The sequence below is a fragment of the Rousettus aegyptiacus genome, unplaced genomic scaffold, assembly GCF_014176215.1.
Source record: "Rousettus aegyptiacus isolate mRouAeg1 unplaced genomic scaffold, mRouAeg1.p scaffold_m13_p_2, whole genome shotgun sequence".
Classification (NCBI taxonomy): domain Eukaryota; kingdom Metazoa; phylum Chordata; class Mammalia; order Chiroptera; family Pteropodidae; genus Rousettus; species Rousettus aegyptiacus.
In genome coordinates, this window is record NW_023416295.1 from 27,025,647 (window position 1) to 27,039,169 (window position 13,523).

At 37.4% G+C, this 13,523-nt stretch overlaps 1 protein-coding gene and 1 pseudogene across 3 annotated transcripts; one reads left to right on the forward strand and one right to left on the reverse strand.

Moving 5' to 3' along the window:
• Positions 1 to 381: 381 nt before the first annotated feature.
• NIF3L1 (NGG1 interacting factor 3 like 1) lies at positions 382 to 12,256 on the reverse strand. Of its 3 annotated transcripts, none has more exons than XM_016131062.2 (7): positions 12,131 to 12,256; positions 10,863 to 11,323; positions 9,628 to 9,790; positions 7,365 to 7,491; positions 4,975 to 5,113; positions 3,271 to 3,354; positions 382 to 811 (listed from the first exon to the last, which is right to left on the reverse strand). In XM_016131062.2, the coding sequence occupies exons 1-7, from the start codon at positions 12,235 to 12,237 to the stop codon at positions 627 to 629; spliced, it is 1,266 nt and encodes a 421-aa protein (XP_015986548.2). In that variant the 5' UTR covers positions 12,238 to 12,256; the 3' UTR covers positions 382 to 626. The 3 variants fall into 3 exon arrangements, with proteins under 3 accessions (XP_015986548.2, XP_015986550.2, XP_015986551.2); XM_016131064.2 differs by lacking the exon at positions 12,131 to 12,256 and adding an exon at positions 11,420 to 12,124; XM_016131065.2 differs by lacking the exon at positions 382 to 811 and adding an exon at positions 4,345 to 4,423 and having other exon boundaries at positions 3,339 to 3,354.
• On the forward strand, positions 9,906 to 10,024 carry LOC118614648 (annotated as a pseudogene).
• Positions 12,257 to 13,523: the final 1,267 nt, after the last annotated feature.

Genomic DNA, 13,523 nt, shown 5'->3' on the forward strand with positions numbered 1-13,523 from the left:
AGCACCCGACACAAAATTAATAATGTGTACATAATCTCTAGTATTATCACTAATATTATTTGAAAGCTAATCATCTTTATGTATTACTAACAAAATTATAGCTGAATTACCTAGAAAGCAATAAAACAAATTACATGTATATTAAAAAATTAAAAAACCTCATCCTGGTTCTGAAATTTAGGGGAGATTATGACCTAGAAACAAGAATATACGGACCTTATCACATAGAGACTACCTAAGTGTTCCAATCCCAAGTTTTTAAAGGAAATTTTTAAACTAACCAAGAACAGAAAGGTCTAGAATGACACATCCATCTACAATTAAGTTAAGGAGAGGATTATTTGAACTACTTTCCATGGATGTTAAATAAATTTTAGTCGATTTTGCCTTGAGTTTATAATATATTCTTTAGTTTATTCTTTATAATGAATGTTCTTTCATGATAGTTACATTACAGTTTTTATCCTATAAACTAAAGAACATTTGGTGAAACATATTAACAAACCATGATAATGTACATTCTAAGAAATTCCTTCAGAAGGATGCCAACTCCACTGATTCATGTTATACATATGAGTTAGGAGAAAAATGATTTGTAGATTGTCATCCTGTTGTTCCTGTATGCATTATAACACATGAAGAGGGTCCCTGTCTGTTTCTGACAGAATAATATTAATCTTATTCTCTAAGTAAGCAACCAGCATATCTCGAAGATCAGAAAGAAAGCCTCGTTCAGTGTTGCTGTGTTCACAGAGAATGACACTTATTCCTTGGGAAGCAGCATCCAGAATATCATGATGGGACATCTCACCTGCCAACAAAAGAAAGAGCAAATACTTAAATTTATGAGACACAGTCCATGGAATGCTGAACTATAACAGTGGAAAGACTAAGTTTACATTCTATATGAAGCAAATGTGATACAGTAGAATCACATATAAATCTAGAAAGTTATATACAGCTTTCTTATATGTCTTCCATTTTAGAATGAGACAGCCTATCCCACTGAGAATTCCAAATTCCTTGTCCTTGGCAAACCCAGGACAAGTATTAAATTCAAATAACTAAAAGTTTAGAATACTGCCAGAACCAGTCCTGAAAGAACATTCATTCAAAATGTTTTCACAATAAATGATTACTGTAAAATGGGGCTTTCAGAAAGTTTCTTAGGTAAGTATTCAATAACAAATACATAGAGAAAAATCCTTATAGATACTTCCCACAAGACTTCTTGATACTTTGTGAGCACCGAAAATTTTCAGCATCAACTAATGCATAAGAATGAAATAAGGATATCTCTAAACTAAAAAAGTATTTTCCTTTGACTTAGGCAAAACTAAACATTCTGTTACTGGTGGGATAGGATCACATCTTTTATGAAAATATTTTGGGATAACAAATGTTTTTAATTTTTAAAAACACCATTTGTGAATCTGATGACTTCTAATTTAAGAGCAAAGATAAACTGTACATAATTTGGCTTGTTCACAAAAAGCATAGTTTTGAAATATATTTAAAAACAAAGGCATAAAAATAAGGAAAAAAGTGTTCATAGAAAAAAAAATTTTAATTTCCTACCTTCCTACCCCCCATGTCATTCAAGAACCTTTTAAAACATAAAATAAAAAGATACTAAAGTGGCCTGGTTAAGAAGCCATTCTTTAGGAAAAACAAATCTGGCTTTCTGGAGTATTATAAATTCACTGGCTAGAGAAGGCGTGAAAGTAGGGAAATCCATGAAGAGCCTGCAATAATAGCTGAAGGCAAAAGAAAAGCCTGGCACAGGATGGCAGCTGCGGGAAAGAAAGCAAATGAGAGAATTTATACAGTATTTGCAAGGAGCTCCCCATCTGCTGGTCTTTCTAGGATATTACTCTTAACCTAATACCATATCAAGCTCAAAGGAAGGGTGATGAACATCAGCAGAGGCCTATATTTGGTCTTATGGGCTGGTGCTTCCCAATCCTGAGGTTGTAGTCCAAGTGATGCCTTGCACATCACAGACACCTAAAGTCAGCCAGGTGAGAAAGTATTTTCTGTTTTCCCAAGTAAACAGGAAGGACAGCTTAACATTTTGGAACTCTGTCAATTCATCTTAAACACATTGCTTTATGCTAACAAAAAAATTAGTTTTAAAAAGTCATTATGTATGAGGAAAGAGACATCTCAAATTGAGAGGTATTAAAACAAATGGGCTATACTCTTCAAAAATGTCAATGATCTGAAGATAAAGCTGAGGAACTATTCCAGTTGCAGTATGTGATCATGGATTGGATATAGAGCAGAAAAATGCTATAAATTTGATCAATTGGCAAAATTTGAATATAGACTATTAAATAAGTGTTTTAACAATATTAAATTCCTGAATTTGATCACTGTTCCATGGTCATACAAGATAATGTTACCCATTACATATTATATTCAAAGACAGTGTAAAGCTGGGGAGCCGAACAATTACTGTCCAACAGAAACACATACAGGACGTTAAAGGACAAAGTGACAGGGATTGAAGAGGAAGGCATAGCCATCAGGGGCAAGAGCCAGAGAATGGCAGAAAAAGGTTCTCAAAGGAGGTTATCTTTGAGCTTACCTGTAGAAATACACTGAAAGGGGCAAGGAAAAAGCATCTAGCCAGAGAAAACAGCATAAGCAAAGGCTGCATGAAGAAGATGACACTCAGGCTTCATGAGGCCAGATGAAGGAAATCACTGAAGGTTTTTTAGCCAGGATAGTGTTATACACTGTCAAATTTATACTCCTGAAAGTTAATTTTGGGGGGAATGCGTGAGAGGTGAAGATCAGAGCCTTGATGAAGTACTTCAGATAGGAGATGATGCCTAGATAGAGATAAAGGAAAAGGTTCTGAAAAGATTTTGGAGCTAGCACTGACAGGAACTGATGACTGACTTTAGGGTTGAGTAAGAGGAACCACTTTCTAGCTAAGGTGAAAAGGCAGAAAGTATCCCATTAACTGACATGAAATCTGAGAGAAACCACATTTAGGAAATAAATGCTGAACATCCATTTTTTTTTTTTTTTTTTTTTAGATAATCTAATAATAAACTGTCAAATGATCTTTTTCCCTCCACAAAGAATTTGGTATGTCCCCAATTCTGGTGTAGTTCCTATGTAGTTCAGGTTCAAAAAACATTTATTAGAGCCATCTACATGCCAGGTGCTGCCCTAAAATTTGATATTTGTTAAAAATAAACCAAGGTTGGGAAAAGATACACACACAAAAAAGGGTAGAAGATCTAAAAGCTCTCCTACCTGTGAGGTAAAGGTCAGCCTCTGATCCCTGCAGAACACTGCTCCCAGAACCAGCGCACAAGGCCACAGTTTTGACTTGGGACTCTTCAAGATAAAGGAAACAAGAGGCCAGTACTTTATGATTCCCCTTCATTTTAATGTTATAATTTGTAAAAAGAATCCTACATGTAATGCATATTTCAATCCTGGTCTCATACAGTATGTGAATTTTGTTTACTGAACTTTAAAAAAATAACGAAATATGTCTGATGGGCAAACAGGTTATTCTTTGGTATAGCATAGCTAATCCAAAGCAGGGTTATTATTCCTTTGGACATACATAGCTGCACAAACCCATAAAAGGCACTTCTGAATAATGCTAATGGGATAGCTCAAGGCTTTACCAAAATTCTACTCAGTAAAGTAACCTTCCTTGGGTCTCTAGGCAACAGAGAGAAGTAGGCAGGTAGTATCTTTGTTCTCAGATGAGGAAGCAGAGGAACTAAAAGGGCTAGAAGAATGCTACAAATGGATTTGACACATTTTTAAATATGGCATTTATCTTAAAAGAGCATCCTCTGAAGAGTGAAATAACATACTTTCGAGCCAAAATCCAACAGGTATTTAGCACTTAGGTGTCTAGAATGGACACTTCATTAGTTGTCACTCAACAGTGGTATTTAAGAACGGGGCTTTGGAGTGGATCCGAAGTCAAATCCCACCTCTGCCATCCATTTTCTTTGGAAATGAACTCCCATGAGTTATTCGATCCAACTGTGGACTTCTGGATGTTACTTCTCTCTCTGAACTTCAATTTTTTCACCTGTAATGGGAACACTGACACCTACCACAGAGCTAACAGGAGCTAACATTTACTGTACTTAATGTATGCCAGTAACTGTGCCTATCGCATGGATTATACACCTACCTCAATGAGTTAGGTTTTATACTATTATTGTAATTTTTACAGATGTGCCTACTAGGACATAAAGGGGTTAAATAACTTGTCAAAGTCATGCAGCAAATAGGACATATTAATTTGAACCTAAGACATTCAGAATCCTCTGTGTTCCTTTGCAAAGAGAACTCACATACTTAGGACACTCAGGACAGTGCTAGGCTCACTGCAGGGGTTCAACAAATGTTCTGTTCATTCCTTTTGTTCCCAAAGGTACTAGGAAAAGCCAAAAGAAAAGAGTGGCTACAAGACTCGAAAACTGCAGTGGATCATTTCACTTAGTAGTAACTTACTATAAAATATCACCAGTATTATAAAGTGCAAGGTTTGCGTGGTAATTGGAAGTCATAATTTTCAGCTCTCTTCCTGGCAGATGGTAGGACTGCACTTTCTATCCACCCTGGGTTAGGCCGGGCAATGTGACTAATTCTGGACAATGAGTTAAACAGAAGTTCATTTCTAGGCTATTCAGAATGTTTAACAGATGGCTTAAGACTCTCCAAAACTCTCCCTCGCAATAATGACCATCCTACAAATGGGCAGACTCCTCCTGCTGACTTGAGATGAACAGAATGGGATGGAGAATTCTATAGCCAATGAGATGTTTACCACAGCACAACCTAGCCCACCCTGATTGATAATGTAAACCAGTCATTTCCTGTGAGCTAACACGTTTTCTTTCACTTACGTTAATACGATCAAGAGTTTCAACTTTTGCCCAATGTTATCAGTTTGTGTACTGGATTAAAAAAAGGGGATATAGTTACCTAAGGTCCTCCCTACCCCAAGAGCAAGGCGAACATGGGATAGTTTTAGATGTGCTTTGATTCGGTCAATCATAGTTGTCAAGGAGACAGATTCGTCCAGTGTGCATAGCCGTCCCATTCCAGTATGTAGAAGCAGAGGCTGAAGAGAAATAGTAGAAAAACTGTCCATCATCAGTCCTAGAAAACAAACTTTACAGGACAAACAGCAAATGCTGAGATCAACATGATATACACCCTATACACTTACTACAGGCCTGCTCCAAGCTAAAGTTTGGGGATACAAAATGGACAAAAACATTCTTTGATTTCTAGGAGGTCACAGTATCCTGGGAGGGAAGATGTTTAAATAAATAATCACAACAAAGGTGTTCAAATACAACATAAGTATTATTTTTAATAGGAGCACAAAGGAATGACAAAATAAATGAGCTGGGTCTTAGGGGAGGGTGGTACTTGGAAGAAGTAGAATTGAAGGTTTTATAAGGACTTGAGTCTCAAAGACAGACCTGAAAGGAGTTAAAAGAGTGATGCTACGTGCAATGGGTAGGATAGGGATAGGGCAAGATGTGGAAAGGCATTCTAAACAAAGAGAACATATACAAAGGTATCAAAATTGAGAGCACGCTGAGGGCAGATCCAAAAGCAGAGAGTATAATGGGAGAGGGGTGAGGGAGATGGGGTAATCAAATATGTGGTGACACAAAGAAATCTAACTATGGGTGGTGAACACACAATGCAATATATGTATGGCTTACTGTTCAATTATATACTTGAAACTTAATGGATTTCATTAACCAATGTCACCATATAAAAAAAAGAGAGTATAGCTGGCATGCAGAGCAATGGATGGGGACCAGGAAGAGGCTGAAGACAGGGGCCACGGCTGGTCATGAAAGGCTCTGGATGCTATGCTTAGATTGTCACCTGTGGGTGCCCACTTAATACAACTCATACCCCATGTGAGGGAACAGCAGAGTTTCAACTACTATGCTGGCACAGTGAACAGAAAGGAAAAATATTTTATAGATTTGGGGACAGAATCAGCAGGACTTGGATTTACAGGGCTAGCGAAAATTGTAGAAATAGAAAAAAGAATAGTATTTAAAGGTGCCAATCAATCAATCAATCAATGGAGCCACTTTAAAACTGAGCCAGAGCTGCCATGCCAGAACTGCCTTTCACATCTTATGCCTCAAACCCTTGGAGTGTTAAAACATAACCACTGGACTGGGCCTAAAGCGACCTTCTGTGTCCCAAAGAACTGTGTGCAAAGATAACAAGAACGCAGATACCATGACTACCAGACTGGTAGAATTAATATCATCGATTATTAATTCTTTAGAATATCACTATGTTATCTGCACCAAGACTGCTTTCCCTCTATTGATGTAATTGTTCCTCTTCCCTTTTTCATAAATACTCATTGCCTTTGTCTCCTAATGGAAATACTACTTTGGCTTGTGCCTGAATCAATGCTTCCTGAGTAGTTACTCCCTTTTTTGATCTCAAATAAATGCTTGTTGCCTCTTATTTTGAAAGGCTGTTTTATTCTTAGGTTAAAAGAATAAAGGGGTGGTACAGGGATAAGGTCAACAGTTGTATATATTGTATTTGAAATACTTGTGAGATCCGTAAATGAAAAATGTCCAGAAAGTAGTTGGAAATATGAGTTTGTTATTTTTCAACTTAAAAAGCATTCTGAGCCAGAAAGTAAAGAAAAAGAAACCATCATACAAATGACTGTCAAGTTGAAAGGAGTCAATAAAAGGGTCCAGGCAGAGGGTATAAGAGACCAAACCTGTAACTGAATCACTAACTCTGAAAAGCACTACTATAGTCTGAATGTTTCTGTCCTCCCAAATTCATATGTTGAAATCCTAACCCCCAAATGTGATAGTGTTAGGAAGTGGAACCTTTGAGAGGTGCTTAAGTTATGAGGGTGGAACCCACATAAATGGGATTAGTGCTTTATAAAAGCTCCAGATAGATCTCTAGTCTTTTTCCACTACGTGAGGACAGAGAGAAGAAGGTGCCATCTATGAACCAGAAGTGAGCTCTCGCCAGACACCATTCTAAATCTGCTAGTGCCATGAACTTGGAATTCCTAGACTCTAGAACTAGGAGAAATAAACTTGTTTATAAGCTTTCTAGTCTGTGATATTTTGTTATAACAGTCCAAAATGTGTCATAGCAGCCCAAGTGGACTAAGACTATACCAATATTTTTCTATTCTGGAACGTCTCCCTTTCTCAATATACTTTCCAGAGAGTATACCCTCACCATTACTTTGCGCTTCTTTAGGTAATAGTTAATAATAGCCTGCTGATTTAATAATTTACAAATGAATCTGCCAAGCCAAAATGCACAGCGATTTAAGATATCTTTATTACCTTCTCCAGTGACAGAATTTCAGTCTTCTGATAAAGTTGTCTGTTCCGGGAAAGAAAAGCCACCACCTGCATCAAAGCCTGCCGACTACAATTCAGACTGATCCGCGTTTGTTCTTCATCATCAACCCTAGAAAAAGTCACTCACTGGTTTAAGGTAAATAAAAACAAGATGTTTTTAAATAACCCATAGTTTACAACCTCCTATAACAGATTAGATTTATATGGAATTTAGGATTTAATCCCAAACCATATTATTTTCTAGAATACTGTTTCTCAAACGTTTGAGTGCATCAAAATCACCTTGTAGACTTATTAAAACATAAATTGCTGGGCCCCAACTTGAGTTTTTTATTCAGAAGTTCTAGGTGGAGTCTGAGAATTTACTTTTCTAACAAGTTTCAGGTGATGCTGGATCAGAGACCTCACTTTGAAACCACTGTTATTAATTCCGGTTATGCATCGGAAATCTCTTACTAGCTTCTTAAAATGATGGCTGCAGGACCTCTCTACAGACCTAGCGAAGCGACATCTGTGCATGGGGCGGGGGCAAAGTGAAATTTTTTTAAGCCCTAGAGAAGATGAATTTCCAAACATCACCGAATATAAGAATTTCCTGGACAGAGTCTCAGGCAAACCCCATTCTAATTACATAGCTCTAGAATGAAGCCAAAAATCTTCATTTTTCATAACGACCCATTAACAATAATACAGAGGGTCCCTAAATTGCCCTTTGAGAAACAATGCCCTAGAGCCAAAAAGACTACTTTGAGAGCTTTGTATTTAACCACAAAATCTAAGTACAGAGTTTTGAAATATGGAGTTTACAAATTTGGAAAATAAGGTATGAGACTTTAAAACATAATTTCAAAGTACAGTTGTCAACAATGAAATCACCTGCAGGGCTTTGGGGAACAAAAGCAAAAACAATGCCTGAGCCTCAACTAATGGTAAAACCGACATTATTTGTAATATGGAAAAACTAGAACCAAACTAAACGTTATCAGTTTAAAAAAAAAAAAAGTCCATCAGGAAGAGGAATACTTAAAGAAACAATAATACATCCATAACAAGAAATACTACACAGTAGTTAAAAAGAGATCTTATATACCTACAGAGAATGATCTGTAAGACATCTTATTAGTAAAAAAGACAGATACAGCATATCATTTAACTGAGAACAATGAACAAAACAAAACTATGTATTTCTTCATGTTTCTATATGCACTTTGGAAGATATCCACTTCTCTGAAAGCAAGTAAAAAGATGACTTGATTTATAGATACTGGGACTGAGTAGAGGTATTGTTCAAATTTTTCATGCTTTACTTGTGTAATTTTTTTTTTTTAATTTCACACAATATTTCAGTATGGTAAAAGATAGCCATGACTGACATCTATGAAAAGTCCAATAAATAATTTTCTTGAGATTCTTGAAATCCCCCAATACTGTTAAAGGACACCTGTGATGATTTTACTCTAAAATGGCTATACTTAAAAACCACTCATCAAAGTAGCCTGAAATAGATTTCCAATTTATTAAAGTCCTTATATTTACCTTTGTTTTAAAATAATTATTAAGTCCTAGCTTTGTATAACTTGTCTTTTTAGTGCTTCAACAAGTTATTAGAGTAAATTAACCTAAAAGAAAATCTGTGAGGCAACATTTTGCTATCTTTATCCTAAACAAACTGCCCTTGTAAGAAGCACTTTAAAGTATTTTTCCTTAAAAGGGCTTGGGATCCTTGATTTGCTGGAAACTGATAAATGTAGACCTATGTTATCAGTATATCATTACAGTTTATCTATACACAGACATACTTCGTTTTATTGAGTTCATAGGTGTTGTGTTTTTTACGAACTAAAAGTTAAACCCTCCACCAGCAAAAAAGATTACAACTCTCTTTCCTGTAATACTTGCTTCATTCATTATGGTTGTCTGGAACCAAATCTGCAATATCTCCAAGGTATGCCTGTACCCTAAAGTAAAAACAATTAACTTTCACCATTATAAGGATAAGAAATACTCTATATAAAAATGTGTAGAATAGTCCCTCCTACATAGAAAATAGTTTGTTACTTATCAATATGAGAGAATTTCCCATAATTCTTCTCCAAGACCCACAGCAAGTGAGAAGGATACTGCTTTTAAACCCGTCCTGGGGAAAACCATTTCTTTCAAATCTAAAACCAGAGTTACAGAATTTGTCAGGAAGTTCCTTACAAATAAAGAAACACACACTCAAAGAGAGAAAAATACACTGTACCTAGTCGAAAAAGAAGTGACAGAAACATCCGAAATTCCTTTCACTGTAGAAATGACTTCATCCAGGTCTTGGGTATGGTTAACATTAAACTCTACTCTGTGTGTTCCTGCCGTGGGATAGTCGGGCGCTTTGGAAGGATGTATGGGCCTGGAAGTGCATACTCCTAGGGAAAAAAATTGTGGGGAAATAAAGTTTTGTGTTTGTTTTTTTAAAATTAAAAAGATAAATTATTGTGGGCAAAATTAATACAAAATTAGTATTTTTTTTTTTTAATTTCTGCCTACGGCCATGCCACCCTGAACAAGCCTGATCCTATCTGATCTCAGAAGCTAAGCAGGGTCAGGCATGGTTAGTACGTGGGTGGGAGACCACCTAGGAAGACCAGATGCTGTAGGCATAAAAAAAAATAAGGGATTGTAAACTGACAAGGTCCTTGCAATCTGTGAGGTCAACCAAGGGTTGCCTTATCTTAAAAAAAAAAAAAAAATTTCATTCCTAGGGGCTTATATAATAATATATATACACATAACACATTCCTTCTGTATACATCTAACAGTCCCCATAAACTAGGGATTTAGTACAGACATACGAATTTATTTTCAGAATTATTTTCCAGAAGACTTTTAAAAGGTTGATTCAGGAATCTTTAGATGATATAGAGAATTGTGACTGCTTACTAAATTTACTCATGTAAACCATGGTTCACCTTGCGAATGCTCATAATATACCTGACAACATCAATCCAGATTATATCATCAGAAAAGCCTCAGCCCTGAATGAGTGGGTAAACTAAAAAGACTAAAATTAAAGCTAAAACACATATGCTGAATTTCCTCATTGTGCTGGGCAAACTAAGCATTCAATAAAACTCTGATGTCTAGACTGACATATTGAGTATATTCTGGAGAGGCTTGAACTTTCAATTCAATTTAAGGCTTTCTGGAGTGCTTGGGTGCTAGGACTATTTCACAGAGTGAGGAATCAGAAATTTCAGTCCAGCAATACAAATTCCGTATGCTCTCCTTACTCATTAAAAAAAAAAAAAAAAAAAAAATTATTTTTCAAATGCAATTTAATCGCCAGATTTCAGCAACATCTAAAAAACAATGTATTATGTAAAAATAAAATAATAGCCCTACCCCTAAAGCAGATAAAATTCTATTGGAAATCCATTCTGAAATTTCAAAGCATTTACAGGGAAAATATTAAATGTGAAAGTACAAGAGGCTTCTCACCAAGCCCTTTAGCCAACCAGCAGTTGACTCCATGGGGTGCAGCATCATAGGCTGTGTGAGGAGAGTAAATAGCGACTCTGTTCTCCAGAGCCCGAATCACCAGGCGCTCCTTCCAGGTTTTCCAGGTTATACGCTTCATGGGTCGGAAGATAGGTGGATGGTAAGAGAGAATGAGATCAGCCTTCTTTTGTAGCGCCTCCTCCATCACTTTCTCAGTCAAGTCATTGGTCAGAAAAAGAGTATTTACATTGTGTGGTGGGCTTGGTTCCACCAATAATCCAACATTGTCCCAACTCTCAGCAAATGAGAGGGATGCAAAGTCATTCAAGGAGGAAAGAAGAGCCTTCAAATCCATGAAGGAAGAGGAAGAATTATAGATTAAGGAATGAACAAGCCGGACTGTTTTGGGGACCAGGTGTACACGAGATGACAACATACAGAAATCAGGTAAAACTGAGTATCTGAAATCCAAACACAGAAAATGGTACATGTGAACACTTCAGGCCGACTTTTGAGGCAGCAAAGCCGATGAGCAAAAGAGCTGCAGTCATACATACCTGGGTTCAAATACCGGCTCTGCCACATACAAGCACCTAGTATTTTAGGTGTCATTTAATCACTCTCCCCCTTCCTCCATTTCTCTAAATACTACCCTGCCTTCCAAGTCCTCAACTTCCTAAATAAAGCTTTTCTTAACAAACTTTCCTTTTCTGTGTCTCCCTCCTCCCTGCCCTGCTCTGCCCTAGTATTCTTAGTATATTCCTGTTTATCTGTCTCCCCAGTATGCTAATGATACTGGAGAACAGGAACTATATCATATTTCTCGGTATCGCCAACATAGGCCAGCACTAAATGCTTATTGCACGGACTGACAGTCTCTCCAACCGATCACAGCAGAACTTGGGAGTTAGGATGACATATACAGGCATTAAAAAGCACTTCATGATCACAGCAGAACCTGGAGTTAGGATGGCATATACTTAATCCAAAAAAATTAAAAAATATATACATATATACATATATATACACATATATACATATATGTATGTATATATATAAAGTTAAGTGCACGACCGGCAAGTCCTTGGGTCAGGAACCCTGCCCCACTACTAGTGCCCTATACTTTCGTGCTGCAAGCTAGTTTTCTGCCCTTATCTCTTCTGACTCCTGTCACTGCAACACCCGGATAACAGTCACAGGCCGCACGAACCAGACTGCAGCGAAGTTTTTAGCTAGGCCCGCCGGGATTTACATCGCCCAAACCTTACCGATCCGAAGAAACACTCTTCCGCGTCACTTCCGGTCCCGCGCGAGACCTCGCGGCGTCGTGAAAATGGGCGGGACAAAAGAGGCAGGCGGAAGTGGACCTTTCCATTTTGCCTCTGAGTCCAAGGCGCTTCTAGAGGTTGTCCACAATAATTCCGGGCTAGGCATCTTGTCCTAGCGTAACTATTAAAAGAGCTTTTCTTTTTTTTTCACTGTCAAAAGTGTTCCAGGTGAGGATGAATTATCTTGTCTCCCTAGTTCTAGTCTTTTGGGTTTGAGATAGGAAGGAGGCAGAAGGAGACGAACCCGTGAGGGGCATACTCACTAATGGGTCCCGCGCTTGACTTCCGGTTACCTGAAGAAACTAATTTCTGATTTACAGATCTGTGGGGGGCTTCTGCAACTGCATCTTTTCCGTTTATCAACTGTGTTAACTGAAGTGGTTAAGTAAGGGGTAACGCGCTCCTTCTCTCCTTCACGTACTCATATGCTTGCAGAGCGCTGTTTTAGTCTTGGGTTGCTTCGTGTGAACGTTCTGGGCAGGAAGGATGTTGAAAAAACACGTTAATAATAAAGTATATATCAATAATAAGTGCTATGAGAAAAAGGAAATAGGATAGGTACTAGGGTTAAGGCTTTTAAAAATAGAGTTATCAGGTCAATGAGACCTGAGTTGAGTGCAGACTTGGAGGTGAGCAAAATAGCCATAGAGATGTCGGAGTGTAAGCGTTCCAGGCGAAGGGATCAGCCAGTGTCTAGACTACAAGGCGCGAATGCACTGGGTTTGTCGGAGGACTTGCAAGGAGGCATTTGAAGAACAGTGGGGCTGAGGAAGTGGGAAGTTTCGGGACTTAAGGCTGGTAGGAACTCCTCATCACTTCCATAACCGGGTTTTTATTATTTGGGGGATGCTTTTCGAGACTTTTTCTTTTAAATGTGCCGTAAACATGAGCATGTGGGAAGTAAGGAAGAAAAATGAACTCAATTCTTTTTTCTTTTGGAAATAGAGATTTCGTTTTCGAGCTTGTCTGGATAAGGCTGAGAAATTAAGTAACGGAAAAATGGTAAGTTTTATGGAATTCTCATGACTAGCTTTCATTATAAGTAACATTTAGGAAGTCATTTGAGGGAAATAAAAACTCCATGGAAATTTCAATAGCAAGACAGAAATGAGACGTTGTAGAAACCATACAGTGTAACAGGATTCTAAACAAAACCAGAACTAGGCAAAATTACTTTTAAATATGTTTTCATTTAAAACACAGAATTTACCTTTTATGGAAAAACATTAATTATAGGATATAGAGATGGAAAGAGTGAGTAGAAGCAGAAGGGTATAGCCAGGTGAAATCATTTTCATTGGAACCTTTTGCTCTATATCTAAGGTGGGCAGCT